The sequence below is a fragment of the Setaria viridis genome, chromosome 7 (genome assembly GCF_005286985.2).
Source record: "Setaria viridis chromosome 7, Setaria_viridis_v4.0, whole genome shotgun sequence".
NCBI classification, from domain to species: domain Eukaryota; kingdom Viridiplantae; phylum Streptophyta; class Magnoliopsida; order Poales; family Poaceae; genus Setaria; species Setaria viridis.
This window is the reverse complement of record NC_048269.2, coordinates 3,617,074-3,638,946: the sequence shown is the minus strand read 5'-3', so window position 1 is coordinate 3,638,946 and position 21,873 is coordinate 3,617,074. Positions and strand designations below refer to the sequence as shown.

The 21,873-nt window shown below is 50.9% G+C and overlaps 1 protein-coding gene across 1 annotated transcript; it reads left to right on the top strand.

Annotated features, from left to right (window-relative positions):
• Positions 1 to 15,786: 15,786 nt before the first annotated feature.
• Positions 15,787 to 21,459, top strand: LOC117863730 (probable protein phosphatase 2C 30). Its single transcript, XM_072294995.1, has 3 exons — positions 15,787 to 16,767; positions 20,999 to 21,134; positions 21,350 to 21,459. The coding sequence occupies exons 1-3, from the start codon at positions 16,330 to 16,332 to the stop codon at positions 21,457 to 21,459; spliced, it is 684 nt and encodes a 227-aa protein (XP_072151096.1). The 5' UTR covers positions 15,787 to 16,329.
• The last annotated feature ends 414 nt before the right edge of the window (positions 21,460 to 21,873 follow it).

Here is a 21,873-nt window from a genome sequence, read left to right as displayed (position 1 = left end):
GCGGACAACACCCGCAGCGCCTTTTTGGGTGCCAGCTGTAGAACGAGGCCACGGGGGGCGACGCTGCGAAACAACAAACAAATGTCAGCGGAAACGAACGCAAGGTGGGGAAAGGAGCGAGGTTCATGAGAAAATCCAACTCACGTTCCTCCGGAGCAAGGACAGCGCGCACGCTTCGCCTCCGAGTCGGACGCTGACTCCGGTGTGTCCGGAAGTGGCCGCTTGCCGCCGCTCCTCTACTCTTGGGCCGCAGGTGCGACGGCGGGGGCGGGCTCCGTAGACCTCCGGGGAGCACTCTGCGCCGGCTCCTGAGGAGCGCTCCGCGCCGGCTCCTGGGAGGCGCCCCGCGCCGACTCCTGGGGGGCGCCCCGCGCCGGCTCCTAGGAGGCGCCCCGCGCTGACCCCTGGGGGGTGCCCCGCGCCGACCCCTGCGGCATGGCCCCGGAGCCTTGCGGAACCAAGCCCCGAGCGGACGATCCGCCCACTTCATCCCTCACGGCTGTTTGCGGGCGCGCCTCCCGAATAACGAGCGCACCCAACTGAGGGGATAAGACAAGCTCTTCCTCCTCCTCGTCATCCTCCTCGTCCTCCTCTTCATCATCATCGTCATCATCGTCATCGTCATCCGACACGACCTACCCTCGCCACCACCGTTGGAACTCCTTGGCGGCCTTCTTCTTCTTTTTTGCCGTCTCCTTGTCCTTGCGGCGCTTCTGCTCTTCAGCGAGGAGACGGTTTTGCAGCCGCCGATCGGCGTCTCCGGCACCGGCGGGTGCGAGTCCACAACCCGGGTCAGCATGCCCTACAAACACAAAATGGCCCCGCGTCTGAGCGCGACCAAGAGACACGAAAAAAGAAAGTCGGCACCCCAATCCCTTACCAGGTCGATAAAGCCCTCGTCCGGGCGCATCGGCGGGTGCCCGGGCACTGGGTAGTCGGCGTCCTTGTCCTCCAACGCCTCCCAAATCCGCTGTTGGATCTCGGAGGCGGCAAGCGCACCCGTCGCCAGGACGGTACCCTCGGTCGACGTGCCCGGAGTCATGTCGGCGAGCGAATGAGCCCGGAGCATCAGCGGCGCCACCCGCCGGGCATGGTACGCCCCGATGACCCTGGCGCCGGTCAACCCCCTCCTCTTCAATTGCTCGATGGCCTGCAGCAGGTCGAGGATCCACTTCTTCTCCTTCTCGACCGGTCCGTACACCCACACCTCCGGCGCCACATCGATGGTGCGGCCGGTGAACTCCGGCAGGGGGGAGTTCGAGTAGTTCTTCACATAGAACCACTGGTTGTGCCACCCCTTGTGGGACGCCGCGGTCTTCATCGCCATGTACTCCTTGGAGCGAGTATGGCGGAGGTGGATCCCGGCGCACCCGATCTGCACCGGGGGCGACCGCTGCTGGTTCCCTCTCCTCTCCATCTTCTGGTACAGGCTGACCGTGAAAAAGTACTTCCACAGCGAGAAGTTGGGCTCAATGCCCAGGAACCCCTCGCACAGTGCGACGAACACCGCGATATGCTGGATCCCATTGGGGTTGAGGTCCTGCAGCTCGAGCTCGTAGTAATGGAGGAGCCCGCAGAAGAAGCGGCTCGGCGGAGTCGCGAACCCCTGCTTGTGGAAGTGGGCGAAGGAGACGACGTAGCCGACGGGAGGCGTCGGCACCTGCTCCGACCCCAGGAGATCCCACTCGCCCACCTCCGTCCTCTCGAAGAGGAGGCCTTTCCTCACCAGGCCTTCGGCGCGCGAGGAGTTGAAGTGGGAAATCCACCAGGATCCCATCGCCGAAGGAGGAAGGAACTCGACGGGGATGGGGAGAAAGGGCGTAGTGCTGAGCGGAGGAAGACGAAGCGGGCGCGGATGAGCTGAGGGCGAGCTAGGAAGGTGAAAAGACTTGAAAGCAGAAGGCGGGCGGAACCTGCGAGGCGGAGCCTTCGTTTTATAGGGAAGGCGCGAAGGGAGCGGAACTGACGCCCTTGTCACCATAAATGCGGCACTAGGTACGCCCCAATCACGCCCACTTTCCTTTCGGAAACCGCGCGCACAATCGGCCGCAGAGACATCTTCTCCTCCTCGATTTGCGGGTCGGCGCCCTCCATAACTCCGTCTCCCGGAAGACGCGCACACAACATCCGCCCCGATTTAGCCCAAGGCCCACCGAAAGGTAATAAGGGATACGGGGCTGGAAACGCCCCTACGGCCCAATACGATACAGAGGTTTGAAGGCTGGCCCGCTACGGGTTCGATAGCCGCCTCAGGATGCCCACGAGCGAGGGGTGAGAAGGGACGGGTCCGCTAGCGACTGTGACCCGGGCGCGCGACGGCCCCGGGCGTCTCAAGCTCACATTCAAGTCCAGACCGGCATCAAAGTTCATGGTTTTTCCACGAGGAAAGGCAACGAGCCCCCGGATCCGACCGAACGGACTCGGGAACTATATGAACTGGCCGGCTGGAGCTTGGGGTACGCCACCAGCCTGGCCCTAGCCGGACCCCCCCGAACGGGGACCGGGATCCCACTTGAATCAACCCGTTAGTAGCTCCAAGAGCACCACAGTTCGTCCGACGAGGATAGTGTGGCACGGCTCGCCCCCTCCGTCCTAGCGAACGGACGCTTGAGGGTGAACGAACAAAAGTTGACCCAACCTCCGACCGGTCCCCTGCGATGCGCGGGGGCTCGGGGGCTGGCCTCGCAACCTAAGGCCACACGGATGGTCCTAACTTAAGGTTCTCGGACGAAAGGGAATGACCAGGCATCCCCAGTGCCGAGCATCGCGCAGGATGAGTCGTCCAATTGGACCCTTCGGTCAACACCATCCAAACAGCTCCCCTTGCCCCGGATCAAACAAAGAGAACCCCACACTGGCAACCGCTGCAGCCTCTGGAGGAGCGTCCCCGCTCCACCACAGGCTCGGGGGCTACTGTTGGGGGAAATATCAACGATCTCCCCTAGCCCATGAAATCAACAGAACTTAAAGGCCCAGGCCCATCTAAGGTAGCAAAATTGGCATCAGCCCAATATGAAAGGGAGAGGCCACGTTCCGCCTCGCCCGACCCGGAGTCCTGGGGTTGGACGCTCCCGACCCCTAGAAGACTAAACTCTACCTCGCCCGACCCGGAGTCCCGGGGTCGGACGCTCCCGACCCCTAGAAGACTGAACTCCGCCTCGCCCGACCCAGGGGACCGGGGTCGGGAGCGCCCGACCCCCACCACAGAAACTCCGCCTCGCCCGACCCTAGGCGCGGGGGTCGGACTCGCTCGGGTCCACAAGACGAATATCCGCCTCGGGCGCAGACTGGAGGATCAGGATGACGATCTCGTGGGTCCCCCTATCGACCTCGCCATAAATGCGCCGCGGCCCTGTCAAGCCAAAAAGGAGCGGCGTCCCCAACATAACCGGTCCCGAATACCGGTGCGCGGCCGTGCGGCGCGAGCTGCAGTGGCCGCGGCTCCTTCTAATTCGCCACAGAGTACTCATGAGCTGCGCCGAATGACACAGAAGGGCGCATCGCTCGCTCTCGCACCCTGTGCTCCCAACGGCAGTTTCAGGGATGCGATGTTCGGATCTTACGGTAATCGACGGGGTAACAGAATCGGACCTCCTCCCTGGTGGGCACGGATGCCGAGGCTGAGGCTCATCATCACGCTCGACGGCGACGGCGACCAGGGAGATCATCGACAAGATCAGGAAGGAATCGCCCTCCCTCGCCGGACGCGCTAACAGGGACCGGATGCTGGAGCAAGAGCGGCGGCCTTGGGACCCTCCCCTTGTATTATTTTTCTACTTAGCTTATCCTTCCTGCTTCTTCTCCTGACGCCTGGCTCAACTGTAACCCCGAGCTCCCTCTTGCACTATAAAAGGAGGACCGGGGGTCCTGAGACGGGGACTCTTTTTCTCAATAAAACAGTACACACTCACACTCCCTTAGAGCACAAGCACACTCAAGAGACCTGGGATCAGTTCCCTCTCTCGCCCATCTGTAACCCCTACTACAGAACCCCGCGTGGGTAACACGAGCAGCCTCGATACTAGACGTAGGGCCTTCTTTTGCCCGAACCAGTCTAACCCCGTGTCTCCCACGCCACCATCCGGAGCCTTACGCGCATAAAAGAAATTTACTAGTCTAGAATCTTGATCCGCAAATCTTGACAACGACAATATTCATTCCAAGAAAAACTTTATATTCAACTTGATTACACTACGTTGCTTAATGGTGATCAAGTGCATTCATATCTGAGAATTGCGGCGATCCGGACCGATTTACATCCTGCAGGAGATACCCGACCACCAACTATGTACAACTATCCAGGTTGCACATAACAACCTTTCGATTAGCCGTACCCAAAGATTGGGAATATGACTACCCGAACCTAGGGACGCACCCCCACATGGGACCCCACGTCTGGTCTGATCTCCATGTGAGTTTTAGGCTACGCCCTTTCCTTTCCACTGCACGCCAAGCACGGGTACGAAATATTCCCAATCAAATAGCCAACTAACCTACTAGGCTTTACTGGTCCCATACCTAGTAAGCAACCAGGTAAAAATTACTTGATCAAAGGTTAAGACAACAATCGGGCCTTAACCAAATTAACTTAGCAGACAGAACTACCATCTCTAGCTTCTGTCCATACTTCCAAATTCCAGGCTATTTTCCTTGATTAACATGTATGACCAAATTTACCTTAGAGTTAAGCAACCAAGTTGCTTGATAGTATCTAAGCATTGCTAAGCATAGGATAGTTACTAATTAGTGAACAAGTGGCAAAGATGTCCTGAAAGACAAGGTATGATTATGCACAAAAGTGGGTTACAATCAACTCCTAGACTTAGTGCGCACATAAGGAATTAACCAATAATTGGACTCATGATAGTAATTTTTTCGAAAGTAGATGGGTTTAAATGCACCGAGGCTTTCCTTGATTCACAAAAAGTTTAGCGTCTTCCGACGATCCTGCTTTGTAAGGGATCAACTCAACAATCTCCTCAAATTTTGAAGGTTCTTCAGATAATTCCAAGAATTCCACTTCTGGAGCTTCAGTGTCTACGATTTATTACATGGAGGAGTTAGAGATGCAAACTTTGAAACACATGACTATACAACTTTCCTTCATGATAAAGTTGCAAGCCAACAAGTGACTGTACAACCTATCTTCATGATAAATTTGCAAGCGAACACTAAACTACCCATAAAGATTAACCCACAAATTTTAATTCCTTTATCTACCCTATCTTAAGCTTTTTTCGTTATTTTATAAAAGCGTTATAAATATTTTCTAATCTCAAAACTTAATTCCTATGGATTAATAATAATTTGTGAATAAGAAAGCATTATTCAGAATTTTATGCATTTAATAAAGGTTAAGCATTTATTTAAATACCTTAATTAAAAGGCATTAAATAAATACCTAAATTTTATTATTTTTTTCCTAGGTTTTAAGAATTTTAATGCATAAAGAAAAATAAAAAAATCCTAATAAAAATTGGTTTCACTAATTTTGGACAATTCTACAATTTCCAGTGAATTAAATGGTGGAATTCGGATTTAAGCTATTTATCTACAAACACAAAAACCTTAAGATTAACCATCCTCTCCCAAAACTCTTTTCTCACCCAGCCCTTTCCTACCCACACCCATAGACACAAGGGGCCAGCAGGCCAGGCCTCCCTGCTCAACGCCAAAATAGGGCGCCGGGGCGGGCAAGACCGGCAGCCTCGCCGGCGACGGGGCCGCGCCGGGGAGCACCCGCAAGCTTGGGCACACCCGCGAACGGTGCTAGCCCCTCCGGAGGTGGCCTGAGCCAAGCCCTCTATGAGCGGCGGCGGTCATGGCGAGGGCTGGCCGGCACGGAGCGCGGCGGCAGCGCAAAACCGGCCATCGACGCGCCCTACGGCTTCCACGGAACCTACCTAAGCTCCTAGAATTGAGCAAATGAGCGGAGAGGGGCAGCGGGGGAGCTCACTCGAGGAGCGGCTATGGCGGCCGGCGGATAGGGAAGGGCAGCGGGGAGGTGGTCGTCGGCAGGGATTCGTGGAACGGAGGGGCGTGGAGCGTGGACGAGGTGCTGGCGGCGCTTGGTGCGAGAGGAATTTAGGAGGGAGGCGGTGGAACGGTGGAATCGGCCGTGCTCTACTCGTGATGGTGAAAAAGGCGACGCGGTAAAATGGATAAGCGCAATGGCGGGAGCAGTAGATATACGAAGTTTTTCACCACGCATGGGTGCCACCTCGGCTAGCTTGTAGGCTTGCGTGGGCGCGGACGTGGCCCGACGCGTCGCACAGGCTGGCGGGCGAGAGTGCCGGCGGCGGCATGGCTCTGTCCCCTGCTCGCCCCCTCCCTTCTTTCTTCTTTATTTTCTTCGAATTCCAGACCTCAAAATCGACTGATTTCAAATCCAAACATCCAAATGTCCCTTAAGCAAACTTGTAGAGGAACCATCACTCTTCAAATGATAGATTGGCCTCAACCCGAGATAAGCAATCTAGGACCAAGATTTTTAACCCCAAAGTTCGGGCAAAAATCACTCTGTAACTGAACCTGTGCGATTCAGTTTTTCAGGTTATGAATAGGGCCATTTGCCTTACTTTAGGCTCAATTTGAATAGCTCAAACTTGTTCCATGGGGTTCAACCCTCATCTATCTTTGTTCTACAACTAACAAAGATTCCATTTTGCACAAGAGCCCATATACCTTTTGCACTAATTTTCTCTGAAATTTGCTCCAAACATTGCTATTCACTGCTGTTTTCAGACTTCAAAATTATTTCAGCAACTAGGCTGAAATCTGCTTATTTGCTGATTTTGAGCTTCATTTTAAATATGAGTTCTCCACTTTCTCTAGCCAACAATATCTCATTTAACTCCTCCAAACATTTGCTCACTTACATGGAAAATTCTTTAGAAACTTGTTCCAAAGTTGTATGCTCACTATGATTTTCAGATTCGCGTATTTTTCGGACGAGGAATAGTAACTCCATTGATTCCTTCTTTGGTTACATTTTTGAGAGGTTTAAGACTTGAATTAGACTTCTAGCTTTACTCCTTTGAGTTCTAAATACTCTAAGTCTCAACTTCATATTTTTGCCAAATTTATCCAAATTTGAAACTCCAAATTGCAAATTTGGTCGAATTTGGCTTAAATTTGACTTTGGCTCTTCCCTTTACTCCAAAGCTCACCATTAACTCCTTAATGATATTATTAAGCTGCCATTAACACGAGGTGTTACAGTTGAGATATTTGTGCGTGTATGTGTGCTGGCACCTAGGCGTAACAGGTGCACCTGAGGCTTTCACGAATTAAGACACATTCTACTCAAGGAGATTATCAATGGCTAAGAGAATACAAAAGTGAGTAGTCGGCGAGAGCGCGATTGCGTGCAAGATTTTGCTGTCCTCCGGCAATAGAGTGCGTGTTGTGTGCAAGAGTTCGGCGAGTAGTTGGCGAGGTGTGGCTCTGAAGGGTAATTCCCGTCGAGAGATGTACACAAATGGGTAGCCGACGAATTGCCCTGCATGCGGGAAACAACCCGAAAAATAATTATTAAGAAAGTGACTTAGCTTGATTCGTGGACGATTGTCGACGAAGCCGTGGCGGTCGTCGATAAAACCGTGATGGTTGTTGACGAAGCCGACTAGTCGGACTTGATTCCGACTAGCTGTTGATGGTGTGTGGCCCACCCCAACTAATTTTTCTAGTCGAGACGAGGAGTCGGAGTAGTCCGCCCTCAACTAGCCTTGTAGTCGAGACGAGGAGTCAGAGTAGTCCGGCCTCTACTAGCCTTGTAGTCGACACGAGTAGTTAAGGTAGTCGTCGGCAGGGCGTCGAGTGCCCTTGCGAAGTTGGAGTAGTCGGCGGCGAGCGTCACGACGTAGTTGAAGTAGTCGCCGGCGAGTCGCCCGTCGAAGTAGTTATCGGTGAGTCGCTCGTCGAAGTAGTCGAGACGAGTAGTCAAAGTAGTCTTCCTTGACTAGTAACTAGCCGAGATGAGGTTGTCACTGATAAAGTCGTGACAGTTGTTGGTGAAGCCGACTAGTCGGAGTCGATTTCGACTGGTTGTCGACAGCGCGAAATCTGCCCCGGCTAGTTTTCTAGTCGAGACGAGTAGTCGATGCAGGCACCGACGAGTTGATACGGTCGGATGTTGATGTAGTAATGCTCTCGCACATCCTGTGGTATGATTGTAGGGTGCACATAGCAGCAATTCCCAGCTTTCTGGTGCATTTCCCCTGTGCGTGTGGTAACTAATGGCTAGTTGGATTTTCAGCCGCATAAGCAGGGGCAGCAGCTCGACGGTCAACTCCGTCCTAATGTATGTGCGGTGTAGCAGCTTTTCCAAACAGGTTTGTTGCCAACCGCTCAGCTCTCGACTTTGATTTGGGCCTTATTTACTTCCTAAGTTGGGAGTTTTAAAATTGGCATTTTGTCATAAATGCGACACTGTAGCGTTTCGTTTGTATTTGTGAATTATTGTTCAAATATTGACTAATTAGGCTCAAAAGATTCGTCTTGCAAAGTACAACAAAACTGTGCAATTAGTTTTTGATTTCGCCTACATTTAGTACTCCATACATGTACCGCAAGTTTGATGTGATGGAGAATCTTCTTTTTCATAGTGTCAAAGTTGGGAGTTTGGAGGGAAGTAAACAAGGGCTTGGAAGCAAACGCCGGGAACCGTGACTGCTTCGGTCAGCACGACGAAAATATGCTACCAGATACCGCCAAAACGGACTTTGAGTCGGATTGGATACTCCAGTCTTTGCGTCGGATTCGACAATTCGACAGAGCTTCTTTAATTCTTCTTGATTCGCGTGGTTTGCTGGCTGCTCTTTTTTTTCTTGGATCAGCAGCGACACGAGAGAAACCCCCAGCTGATCCAGTAGGCGCAGCGAAGTAGACAGAAAACTCAGCGATACTGAGTAGTACTTGCACTCTACTTCTGACTTAAATACCAAAATTAATTCCTCAGCTTCCGACTTGCAATCTGGCGCAGGCTTCTACTCCAAATCGGAGATTTGAGGAAAAGGATTCTGTCGGAATTTCGGGTTCTGACCTCGAAGCGGAGGCAAGTTGAGCTGTGCAACCGTCGAGCGCCTGGAAAATTGATATTGATGGTAGGTCCTTCAAGCTCGCCTGATGATCTCGACGATCTCCCCTACCTGGCGCGCCAGCTGTCAGTGTTTTATACCCGGCAACCTACCGGGGGAGTACCCGAGGTAGTCGATTTGTCAATGGGGGATCGCCAGACCTGGAACTAGAAGGTAAAAGTGAAGACACAAGACATGAATTTATACAGGTTGGGGCCACCGGAGTAGCATAATACCCTACGTCCTGTTTGGGGTGTTGTGTATTGCACCCTGCGCTTGGGCGTTGAGTAGCCTAGTTTTTGGCTATTGATGATGGTTCTGCCGATCTAGGTACCCTCACCCTCCTTTATATACTCCTAGGGGCGGGATAACTAGTCAGTTACAAGGAAGAGTCCTAGTAGAATTACATGGGATGAGTCCTACTAGGATTACAGAGGAATCCTAGTAGGAGTCCGACTTCTTCCTTCTTTTCGGGTACTGGGGATTTATCCCCGACAGCAATCGGCTCCAGATCCTCCAAATATTGCGTGTACGCGTCATCGCTACAGTCTCCGGCAATATCGTCTGCGACGAGAGCCAAGTTTTCCTTTGGATAAAAGGACTTTACGATCACCAGCACCTGCCTGCAAATAGACTTCACCATATTGGTAATCTGGGCCGGTGCGTCCCTCAATCTCACAATTAAGGGCCGGGACTCCACTCCTTCCTCGGGGGGCTCCATCACGTCAACCAGGGCCTGCGCTGCGTCAGATAACTCCTTGGGATCTTTCTCCTTCCTCTTCAAAGAGGCTTCATGACCTCTGACAACAAGCATAGCCTCGGCTAACATAACCCCGAAGTCTCAACGCATACTCCTCTGCTTCTCACGGTCCTTCTCTGATTCCTCTAAATGGGCCTTCAGTTGCTCATTTTCATCGGAAATACAACTATAAGCATTCCTCCAATCCAGCACCTAGCCGCTGAGCTTGGTTTTCTGACCTTTGAGTTCTACAAAGGGCAACAGTAAAAGCAATTAGAGAAACTGGTCGACTACAGCATTATGATCAACAAGCTAAGCGTATGACTACTCACCCTCCAGTTTTTGCTGCAAGGACTTGTTGCATGTATGATGACGGCTCTTCTGCACTTCGAATTCTTGCCTTTCAATTCGAAAGGAGGCAACGACATCACCATACTTCTTCATGAAGTCTGCGGTACGGTGGCGCTCGTCAATTATGTCTTTCTCCAATTGTGCCACACGGCGCGAGCCTCACTCCACTCCTGGACAACCTGGATCTTCTTAAGGTATTTTTCATATAAATCCTGCACAATCAAGCAATTAGTACTCTTCACGAGTGCAAATGGCACCAGGCAACGAAAATAAGTACTCAAACGCAGTACTAAGGACTCACCTGAGTATAAGCCATCAACTACTGATTCAAGTTCATGAAGTTTGATATTGGCGACAGCTCTTCTAGGGGGCTCTCAAAAATTTCAACTTTCTGCGACAACCTTGGAGCCTCGGTCGCCACACTAGCCTTCACACTCGGCGTAAGGACCAGCTCATAGTAAAAGAGGCTCCAGCTTTAGAAATGTCCTTGCCCGCCGCTCGCTCAAGCACAGCAGTCAGCACAATCTTCCCCCCAGATGCCTTGACACTGTGCACGACTACTACAGCCCCATCTTCGGTACTCGCCCCTGTTGTAGTCGCTGCAGTCTCGGTTGCGGGGGGAGGATTTTCATTAACAACCTCGGGGGCTGGCGGCGCCGAATCCTCAAGCGAGCTGATTACTTCCTGCAGTATGGCGGCAGCGAGAGTCACCGCACCTATGCCACCAGTTTGCGTTGGGTCTTCACTTGTCAAATCGATAATGGGTGCCGCAGTAGAGTCCATGGCCGACGGATTTTCAACTTGCTCTGCAGTCACCCCTTCGAGAACAATGTTTTCAGAAGTCCTGATAGCAAACACGATTCAAGATTACAAAAGCAACTATTAAAATCAATGATCAAATTCAAACGCAACAAAGTACTCACTGGGCGGATCGAGGAGGAACCCGGCGACGTTTCTTCGCTACAGGGACCGGCTGCACACTTGGGGCCAGCTCATTGCTCGGTGCAGGCGGCAAATCCTCGGTATTTTCGCCAAGACCTGAAAGAATCAACTCAGAGATTATGTACGTGCGACTACTACCAGTACTCGCGTACTCACTACTAGCAGGGACTTCAGCCAGCGTGGCATCAGCCTCCTCCTGCATTGGCAAAGGCGGACCTCCAATTTACGACAGCCTCCTCCTGCAGCAATTTTGCATTCACCAACTCTTGGATTGCTTCTTTCTTCATGGTGGACATCTTCCAAGCGGATGCCTGATTTGGTGGAGCAGTCTGATCGGTAGGCCCACATTTGAGCGGAGGAAGCTATGGCTCCTTCCCCTTCTTGGAATCCTTCATCGATCCTTCCGCGGCCTTTCCCTTGGACTTGTCGGTCTTATTCCCCATCTTCTTCACGCGCATAACCTCGGGACGTGTAAGGGGGGAAGAGAAGGCTACTCTGACTCTTAAGGTCGCTTATTTTGGTTGATGGCGGCGGTGGTGGCGTTAGGGTTTTCAAGATGGAGAATAACAGATGCGAATGGCCGGAAGTGTAACCCACGGAGGCTACTGGCCTTATCTTTTATAACATCGCAATAGATCTGTAACATCCGTAAAAATCACCAACCTAAATCACCCGCTAAAATTTATTTTCAAAATCTTTTTACTGTTAAGCTCCCAAAAATCTAATCTTCCCGGCGATTTCACCATCCCGACACCCAAAGCTGACAACCATCCTTCTTATCCTCTCCGCAAATTTCACCACGTACCGGTCAACAAACCGCCGCGCGTGCTCCAACCGTTCTCCGCAATCACCGTCGACTCTCAATTTCTTTTTTCTCTTTTTCTCCTATTTCTTTTTCTCTTTTCTTTTTCTTCCTTCTTTCTTCCTCCTTCTTCTTCTTCCTTCTTCCTTCTCCTCCCTTCTTTCCTAGTTGGTCATGCACGCCACCCTCCAGGCCGCCCCCCCAACGCCACTTCCTATAGCCGGCCCCCCTTCTCTCCTCACCACCGGCGTGTGGGGCCCGCTTCCCCTGCGCCGCACAGCATCCGGCCCCCTACGCTCGGCCCCTCCCTGCCTCGTCATCCGCACCACGCGCTTGGCGCTGGCGCCAGCGCTGCCCGCTACGCCTGGCCCCCTGCCGCTCGCCTACCTGAGCCGTGACGGCCTCCTCCCGTCGCCGGCTCCTCCCCATCGCCGGCCCCTACCCGTGCCGCCCGGAGCTCGCCGGCCCCCACATCACCGGCAGCTCGTCGTTTCCTTCCCGCCAACCTATAAAAGGGGGGTGACGCCCCAGCTCACCACCACCCCGACCTCCTCTCACACCACCAGCACCACCTCCCCCTGCGCCATATGTCGCGCCGCCGCCAAGCCGCCCCTCGCGCCACGCGCCGCCACCTTTTACCCACCACCGGCGCCCCCTTCCCTACCGCCGCCCGCCCAAGGTGAAGGCACAAACGGAACCCCCTCACCCTCCTCTATCTCCCCTGCCACTCGGCTCGCCGTGGGCGAACCAAGCCGGCCGGCCAACCGCCTGACGCCCCTCCCCAACTCCCTGACCGACCCAAGGAAGAAGAAGAAGGGGTAAATTTCCCCCAATTCCTATCTAACCTCCTCCTTTCCCATATTCCCAAACCAACCCTCCCACCTCTCTCAAAGATTGTCTCACAGATATGCCCTTCCACCTCCCAGAAATATTCGCAAACAAGTCCCTGGTTTCTCGCAGTTTAGTCCAAAGCTTTGTTTTAACCCCTAAACACACAGTTATCTCATCATTTCAAGCGCCAAACTTCCTTCAATTAATCCCAAATTCGACCACGTCATCCTCCAAGATACTTCTGCTGAGTCATCTCCAAATTTCATAAAAATACTCATTCCTTCTATTTTCCGTTCGCGTTCTCTATTCGAAACTCAACGAGTAAAACTTTAATTTTCTTTTATTTATTGTGTGCCCGATTGTGTGTGCCGTAGATCGCAGAGTACCCGAGGAGGAGCACGAGGAGGAGTTTGATCGCGAGCCCGAGCCTGAGGACTAGCACCATGAGCAAGAACTCCCGGCCAACTACGAGGACGGCAAGTCCAATCTCACCCTTTGATGCATATTTATTCCTAGTTTTTCAAACACAACCTATTAGCCTGTTTTATAAAATTGCATATTGTTTTACTGCTAAAACACAATTGGATAGCCACCCCTTGATTGTTATGAACATTCCTTGATTGTCCTATAATTATCTCTAAATATGATTTACTCTGTTTGGATGATAATTATTGCTAGAATGCTTAGGACCTTGTTACTCAATTCAATCATGACTACAATGGTTTATTTAAAGGAAAAATGTGTGAGTGTTTTCAAAGGAGAAAATGGGTTTTCAGAAATAAAGAAAGGAAATGCTTAGATGAGATGGATGGGTATTTCTTGTGTGAAATGCCAATAAGTTGGGCTCGTACCTTTGTGGTTGAGAAAGGTTGGGAGATATCCATCTTGTCACAGTTAAGGACTGAGTTGATGTGCCATCTTTCCTAACCCACTATCGTGCAACCACTCGACCGTTGTGTGGGCGGCAGCTTAGCATAAGTCCCACTAGCTGGTTTGTTAGCCATCAGGAGAGCTGGTGAGCAACAGGAGACCATGGAGAAGGACTAAAAACTTTGTGAACTTAGATCCCAGTTAGACATCATTGGAAGGTCGTTAATCCCTTGGATGCTTCCGTGTTGGCTAGTCAGTCTTAGCTAAGGTGGGTAATGGCTTTGATTGGATCTGCACCGACACTAAGGTGATCATGCTACGGTACCCTACTTGTGGGTAAAGTGTACAACCTCTGCAGAGTTAAAACCTATCCGGGTAGCCGTGTCCACGGCATTGGACGAGTTACGGCTTGGATACATAACTAGTGTTTGGGTGATGAATGGTTTCCATGGTGTGAGTTGAATTTTGGAAGGTGTCCGGCAGTTGTGCCGTGAGCTACTATGGGCGGGGAGTCCAGTAGCATTAAAAATTGAATCCTTTGTGTAGGATCAACCCCTCCTATTGATTCGGTTACCAAAGAAAATGTTTTGTGAAAACCCTTTCGAAAACGTACCCCTGCATGTGTTGAAAAACCTAGCTTTATGGCAAAATAAACCTTAGCCTTATCCTTGTTATATCCTGTAAATATTCTTGATTGTATCCCCCTCCATGGATGGGGTTGGACTTGTTGAGTCCTTTTGTACTCACTCTTGTTTTGTTGCTTCAGAGGAAGATCCGGACTTCATCGCCAAGGATTTCGAGTAGAAGGCCACTTCCGCACCCAACGCTGCCTGTGGTGTTGGCCTTTGTAGAATGCTTCCGCTGCCGTGTAGTCCCGTCTTGACAGTAACTTGACTCGCTACTGTTGTTTATTTACTTATCATTTCAGCATGGCTTTCACACCCACTCCCACGGGAGTTGTACGGTTTATGAACCATCTGTTGAATAAATGTGTTATCAACCTCCTGGGACTGGTATTTGTATGACATTTAGTCTCCACTGATGTGGGGACGCTTCAGGATCTAAACGGCTCCGAGATTCTAGGAATGCAGCCGGTAATTTTGCAACGGTTTGATACTCTCAAGATTTCTCGTGAGATTGAAGTCCAGCGGTCACGTTGATCATGGTTGACCCCTTCATCGCCTGGACGTAGTCGATCAAGTGCTCGGGGGCTGTGTACACCCTGCCCGTTGGACAAAAATTTCTTTTTCTTCAAAAGATTAAGGAAAGACAAAGCAAATTCAGTTTGACCCTCAGCCTGATTCTTCGATTCAACCTAAGGCTCGGGGGCTACTCCATATGGAGTGTGATTGTCATCGCACTACCATATAAAGATTCAAAGAAAGACTACTTGAAGCAACATCAGATGATGCTGAGAGTATCTTCCAGCCACATGACAGTACTCGGGTACTCGAAGACTAGCCATGACAGAAATACTCAACGAGCACCAAAGACTAGTCGAGCAACGTCTGCTGAGTACTCGAAACTATTTCATTTTACTACAAAGTACTTAGGGGCTTGTCGGCCATACATCCCCGGGCCCACCAGAAGATCTATACGGACCCACTTAAGGGGACATACTCGAGACATATCAGGACATGAAGACTACGCTACAGGGCAACGTAAACTACATGGACTCCTGAAGGACTAGTCGGAATACAAGGAAACTACTCTCCCGAGTTAGAGTAGGACTCTATAGTCGTGTCTGACTAGTACTCTTGTACCAAAGACTACCCTGTAACCCCGCTCCCCCGATATATAAGGGCGGGCAAGGACCCCCTCCAAACAGGTTCAATCGAATACAAGCATACAACACACAGGACGTAGGGTATTATGCGATCTAGCGACCCGAACCTGTCTAAAGCGTGTTCCTGCGTCACCATCGACTCCTTGATTTCGGTGACACCCACCAAAACACTATCTCGAGTACTCCTTTGATAGGTTACCAGGTTAAAACACTGACAGCTACCACCCCCGCATCCCGCCGACCGCTCCATGCGTGCCTCGATGGCCGCCGCGCCTCATCCCGCCGCCGCTTCTCGCCTCGGGCACAAGGTGAGGGGCGAGCGGAAGGGGAGGAGAGGGGAGGCCGGGGAGGGCAGGATGGGGGCGGTGGAAGGGGAAGGAGGGCCGGGTCGGCACCAGCCTCCTGGAGGGAGGGGGAGGGAGGGGGAGGCGTAGGGAGGGTGAGGGAGGCGGAGGCGGGTGGAGAGAAAGGAGATAAGGCTTGCGCGGAGAGAAAAGATAAGCGGAGGGAGGGAGGCGGAGGAAACCCTTTAGTACCAGGTGGAGACTCCACACGGTACTAAAGGGGATCACGGGAGGTTCCTCAGGAACTATCCGGCACTAAGGTGCTGGATGAAATGTCCTTTCCCACTAGTGCATATACTTAGAAAGCTAAAACGAATAGTAATTTGGGACGGATGGAGTATTATGGATTGACTTTGACTTTCACTGCTGCACCAAGAAAAACAAAACAGAAAAGTAGAAGCAGCTACCAGCCATAAAGAGAAAAGCTAGTAGCTTGGTCTGCATGCACCACATTTCGCTACTGGAGTCATTACTGCTGCGAATACCAAGTGTCCACCGGCCCACATCCCAGCGCATTCCAAACGCATGCATTTGTCCTCGTGTTTGTAGCATCTATTCGTTCCGGCCATGAAAGAAAACTAAGAGAAATGCATGCAGGTGTCCGCGCTGTGCCGGGAGCGGATGCACGAGTTCCTGGCGGACGAGCTCGTGCGGGAGGCGGCGTCCTTCCTGGTGCGCCGGGAGCTCGCCACGGCGGGCGTCGGGACAAGCGAGGCCGGCGCCAGCGGCGCGGCGCCGCCTGGTCGGAGCAGGCGGAGGAGGAGCGCGCGTGGCGCGCGGCGCAGGAGCGGGCCTTCCGCCGCATCGACGCGCAGGCGGCGCTGGCGTGCGCGTGCGGCCGCGTCATCGCGCGCCCGCCGTGCCGCTGCCCGCGGTCGCCGCTCACCGGCTACGCCGGCTCCACCGCCGTGGTGGCGGTGCTGGTCGCCGGCCGCGTCGTCGTCGCCAACTGCGGCGACTCCCGCGCCGTGCTCTGCCGCGGGCCCGCCGGCACGCCGCCCGTCCCGCTCTCCGACGACCACAAGGTACATAAATGCATCGGTCGGCTTCGACTCTCGACCCCTTTGTGGTTGACTGGTGGTGGTGGTGTGGTCCGAGTCTATCTCGGCAACGTTGACCGTTGACCCGTGCCTGCTGGGGGCTGGTAGGGGGACGCGTGTCCAGAAGCTGCTGTCGCGGTCCGGCAGGGCTGCTGGGTGGCCTCGCTGCTCGCCGACGTATACGCGCTCACGTCAGCAGCAACTGGCGCGATGAGGTCCAGGGAGAGGGAGGCGCTAGTACCTCGACAGTGGGGCGCAGGCGGAGCACGGATATCAAACCGGGGCATGCAGTGGGGCCCGCCGGAGAGGAGGGGGGTAGTGGCCTGGTCAGGTGGGCGGAGGCGCTAGTGCGCCACCTGCCTCGCTGCCGCCTGCCGGGAGGAGGTAGGGAATAGAATTGCTAGAGGGGAGGGATATGGGTCGTGGCCACTAGAAAGTAGTAAAAACTTGGGGCTACGCAGTAGAGAATGGGTGGTGTCGTGCACCAACATTCGTGCTCATCAAAACGTCAAGTAGCAAGCAATTAGGACTCGTTCCATTCGTTATATTTTCTTAATTATTATTCCATATATGTGTTATCCCTTAAAATTGCAATGCCAGCTACTAGTAATCACCGCTACTGCTAATTGTGTGGCAAGTGTTTTTCGCATTTATAATACATAAGCTGACTACTTATTGGTGTTATCTTTGCATTTGGGACACTAGTAGAAAAACGACTTTCCATCCGCCCCCTTTTATCCCGGTTTAAAGTTGGCCCGGGACAAAAGGATCACCAACCGGGACTAAAACTCGGTCACTGGTGGGGGGCTCACCAACCGGGACCTTTTATCCCGGTTGCAAAGGCTAGTGGGAAAAAAAGACTCTGAGAGGCATTTTATCCCGGTTTGAAACACCAACCGGGATAAAAGACCCCCCTTTTATCCCGGTTGGTAACACCAACCGAGATAAAAGGGTCAAGAGCCTTTTATCCCGGTTTGTAATACCAACCGGGATAAAAGGGGATCATTTATCCCGGTTGGTGTTTCAAACCGGGATAAAAGGGTCCCCCAACGAGGTCACTGGAAGGTGGCTGGAAGGGGATTAAATCCTCGAACCCTTTTATCCCGGTTGGAAACACCAACCGGGATAAAAGGGGGTCTTTTATCCCGCTTGGTGTTTCCAACCGGGATAAAAGGGTCCCCCACGAGTTAATATAAAAGGATAGTATCCCCTACATAGTCAGATGTGGTATTACCAACCGGGATAAAAGGGGGTCTTTTGTCCCGGTTGAGTGACCCGGGATAAAAGGGGGTCTTTTGTCCCGGTTGAGTGACCCGGGATAAAAGACCCCCCTTTTGTCCCGGTTGGTTTATCCCGGATGCATTTTCGGGATCTTTGCACCCTACCAACCGGGACTAAAGCCCAATTCTCTACTAGTGGGACCACTGCTGTGCTCATTGCCGTTTGATCAATTGCTTTGCATTTTGTTGCAAATTATAAACTTTGTGTAGCCAACCTGGCCGGACGAGCTGGCGCGGATCTGGGCGGTAGACGGCCAGGTGGTGTTGAGGGGCAACAACGTGGCGCGTGTGCGTGGGGTCCTTGCCATGTCGCGGCCGGGCACCAGGTATGCACGTCATCAATTCAGCATTCATTCATGTATGGAAGCACTACAGCACGGCTGTTTCATTTATGTCATAAAAACTAATTTTATTATCATGTTTTAATTTGTTACGCTAGCGTGATGAAAATTCATCCGTCGCCTATACCAGCCTATACCCTGTAATAAAGGTATTCTGCCACGAAAATGAATTTTTTCGTCATAATTTTTGTGACAATTCTTCTACTGTCACTAATTTATGACGCTTGATTTTTGTCGTTATCAGCCCAAAAAAAATCACAAAACTTGTTCGAATGAGGTGGCAGTGATTAGGATGTGACGTGGCAGCACGATTGTGACGATTTAGTTCGTCACAAAGTATTTACTGGCCCAACAAGGCTCAGAAAGTGAGCAGTCTATTTGTGAGCTAAGCCCACTTATAAACCCATTTCATTTTTCAAATTTCAGACTTTTATTACCCATTTTGAAGCTCATTATTTCTTTTCCAGTGAAGCCCAACTATATAGTGGGTCAAAATTATTCAAAACCCAATTCATTATGTATTGTGGGCTGAAATTATTCGAAGCACAATTCATTATTTATAGTAGGATGAACTTATTCAAAGCCCAATTCATTTTTCTAGTTTAAGGCCTATAACCACTTAGGCCTTAACCATTAACTGATTCTCAAGTGGACCTGACAAATACATACATTGCAGCCCAGCTCATAGTCAAATTCAAATCATCACAGCACATGCATACATTAAATCTCAACACAGCCCATGACAATCATCACAATATTGACCAAATAACTCATGCAAAAATAGATTCTCACTTATTAGATTCATCACTTCACCAACAGAAGTCACAGGTTCCAGAAAAGTTACTGCAAAGTCACGTACCCCTGCCATTGCCAAGTACCACACTCAGGCTCACATCCAGAAAGGTTACAACAAGTCACATCCATCCTAGCGAATCCAATAGGTCTTCTTACCAACATCCTCATTGAAACCAACATCATCAAGGTCTTCTTCCTCCTCATTCATACCAACATCCTCATTGAAATCAATAGGTTCATCCAGATGACCTACTCTATCATCTATTCCAGCATCAAATGGTTCTCCATGATATATCCACCTGTCGTATGTGCTGGACATCCCATGAATATACAAGTGATCCTCCACAATTCCTTTATATCCATAAACCTGATTCAAACAATGACGACATGGACAACACATCTCTTCATCCTCACCAAATCTCTCTGAAATAAACTTCATGAACTCATTAACCCCATCCCGATGTGCCTTGCTGAATAGCCTACTATTGATCCAACTTCTGTCCATCTGCATAACATTGAAAAAATAAAATTATTTCATTGCCCAAAAAAATTTGGTATACTAGTCATAGACAACAAATGAATCTATGGAAACACTTGACACTCTAAGCATAAAAGTTCAAATTTAGTGTTGCTGGTCATTTGGTAAACTATCAAATTATTCCCCTTGGCATTGCTCAACCATAAATTATTTCCCTTGGCATTGCTCAATCTACTAGCTGCTGCTAATTGCATAACAAAGTACTTGCCATTGCATGATTGAATCCAAAATTCTAGTTTAATCTTTCATAAATCCAAAATTTCAACAAAAACATAGCGCTACAAGAATTGGAGGCTGCAGATTTAGAGAAGCGCGTGTAGACTACATAAGGACCAACATAGAGGGAGGATTACCAAGCCTTAATGGTGTGCGTCGATGTCGATGGGGGAAGACCGGTGGTGTGGGCGGTGTGGATGCCAAATCAAGGATGCTCAACGCGGCTGCTGGGAGGAGATGGTCGACAAAAGGACTAAGGGAGGCACCAGGCGAAGGGAGTGAGCGCGGGCTACTTGGTCGCTTGTCGCTGCCCACCTAGCATGGCTTCCTTGCTGCCCACTGTGCCTCCCTCACCTATGGCTGCCCAACTATCGTGGCTCCCTTGCAGCCCACGGATGCCTCATGTGCCTCCCTCGCTGGCCGCCTACCTCCCTTGCCGGCCACCGTGCCTGCCCTCCCTGCCTAGCTGGTCCGCACGGGCGGTGGCGTCCCGTATCTGCTCTGCATTGTCGGCAGGTTGCTGCCTTATCAAGTGCTGTCAAGATTCATATGAGAACACGTCCAAGTCCTTTAGTCCCAACAGGGCTCACGTAATTTTTCTCAATTTTACTGTTGGGCACTAATGATGGGCCAGCGCTGGGGATTTCGATGCAGGCCGGCCTTGGCCCAATTTGGAACCTGAGGCTATGCTTGGGCCCAGGTGCTAATGATAGGTTGGGCTCTGTTGCACGCAGTGGCAGCCCAAGTTTGGAAGATCTAGGCTGGGTTGAAATGGAAAGGAGATTGGACATGATAAAAAGGCCGAAGGAAAAAAAATGTGGGACCCACTTGATAGTGGCAGTGGGATCCACTCTAACGACCAACTTTTATTTTTTGGGGGGGAGAAATTATATCTGCGACGAATCAACACCATCATAAATTTGTGACATTTTCTTGTTTGCCTTTGTGATAAAATAACATTCGTTGCGATATTGCATTACACTAGTTTAGGATGATTTCTAGTTGGTTTTAGCGATGAACATATAATTTTCTTCACTTAGTCATAGTGCGCCATACAGAACGTCATAAAACAGAATGTCATAATGATGAATAGCTCCAATGTGATGAGGAATTCGTCGCAGAAGCTCATATTTCTTGTAGTGAAGATCAATGTTCATGTGAACACCATGAGAGCCATCAATGGTGTGGTCTAGTCCTACTTTGCGATGGCCATCTCGCTTTTGATTTGATTGTGATGGCACCTTAATTTATTTGGATCTGCCTTACTTTTAACCGCATTTTATTATTCATGGGTCAATTTTCACGGAAAATGGATGTCACACACACACAACTTGCTTTATCATAAATTATTATCTAATTTTTGGATCTATTTGATTTTGCCAATGTTGTATGTGCAGGAGATAGTATGCTCAGGCCTAAAGTCATCACTGAGTCGAAGATCACCATCACCGAGCGGACGGTAGACGCCCAGTGCCTGATCCTGCGAGCAATGGTATATGGGATGTGATCTTGACTGAGACTGCCTACCACGTCGCTCACCAGTGCCTGCAAGATAGGAACCTGCCTCCTGTCAAACCTATCGGCAACGTAGGCTACGAGGCGGAGCCGCGCTATTCCCTTGCTGCCTCTGTTCTAGCTAGGTTCACGTTGGCAAGGAAGAGTGAAGATAAGATTAGTGTCATCATCATTGACTTGAGGTAGAGGGAGTTGAAGGCTGCTTGATGTCCTTCGGTTCAAGGAGTCAATTTTTGTTCATGCAGCCGATCCTATGAGGAGATGGTTGTGGATCTCGACATACATTTCATTAGTTCTTTATTTTGATGGGAGATTCTTGTTAGTTTTTTCATTATATATATTTGAAGAGAAAGAAAGTGGGTGGGAGATTGCCATCCACAAAGAGGGAAAAGGAGAAAGGTAAACA

Excerpts from the sequence above, each read along its gene's own strand:
- LOC117863730 (XM_072294995.1), top strand. The coding sequence starts at position 16,330 with ATGCATGCAGGTGTCCGCGCTGTGCCGGGAGCGGATGCACGAGTTCCT. Across the intron at positions 16,768-20,998 it reads CGCTCTCCGACGACCACAAG|TGCGCCATACAGAACGTCAT; the intron begins GTACATAAATGC and ends ACTTAGTCATAG. Across the intron at positions 21,135-21,349 it reads CACCATGAGAGCCATCAATG|GAGATAGTATGCTCAGGCCT; the intron begins GTGTGGTCTAGT and ends TTGTATGTGCAG.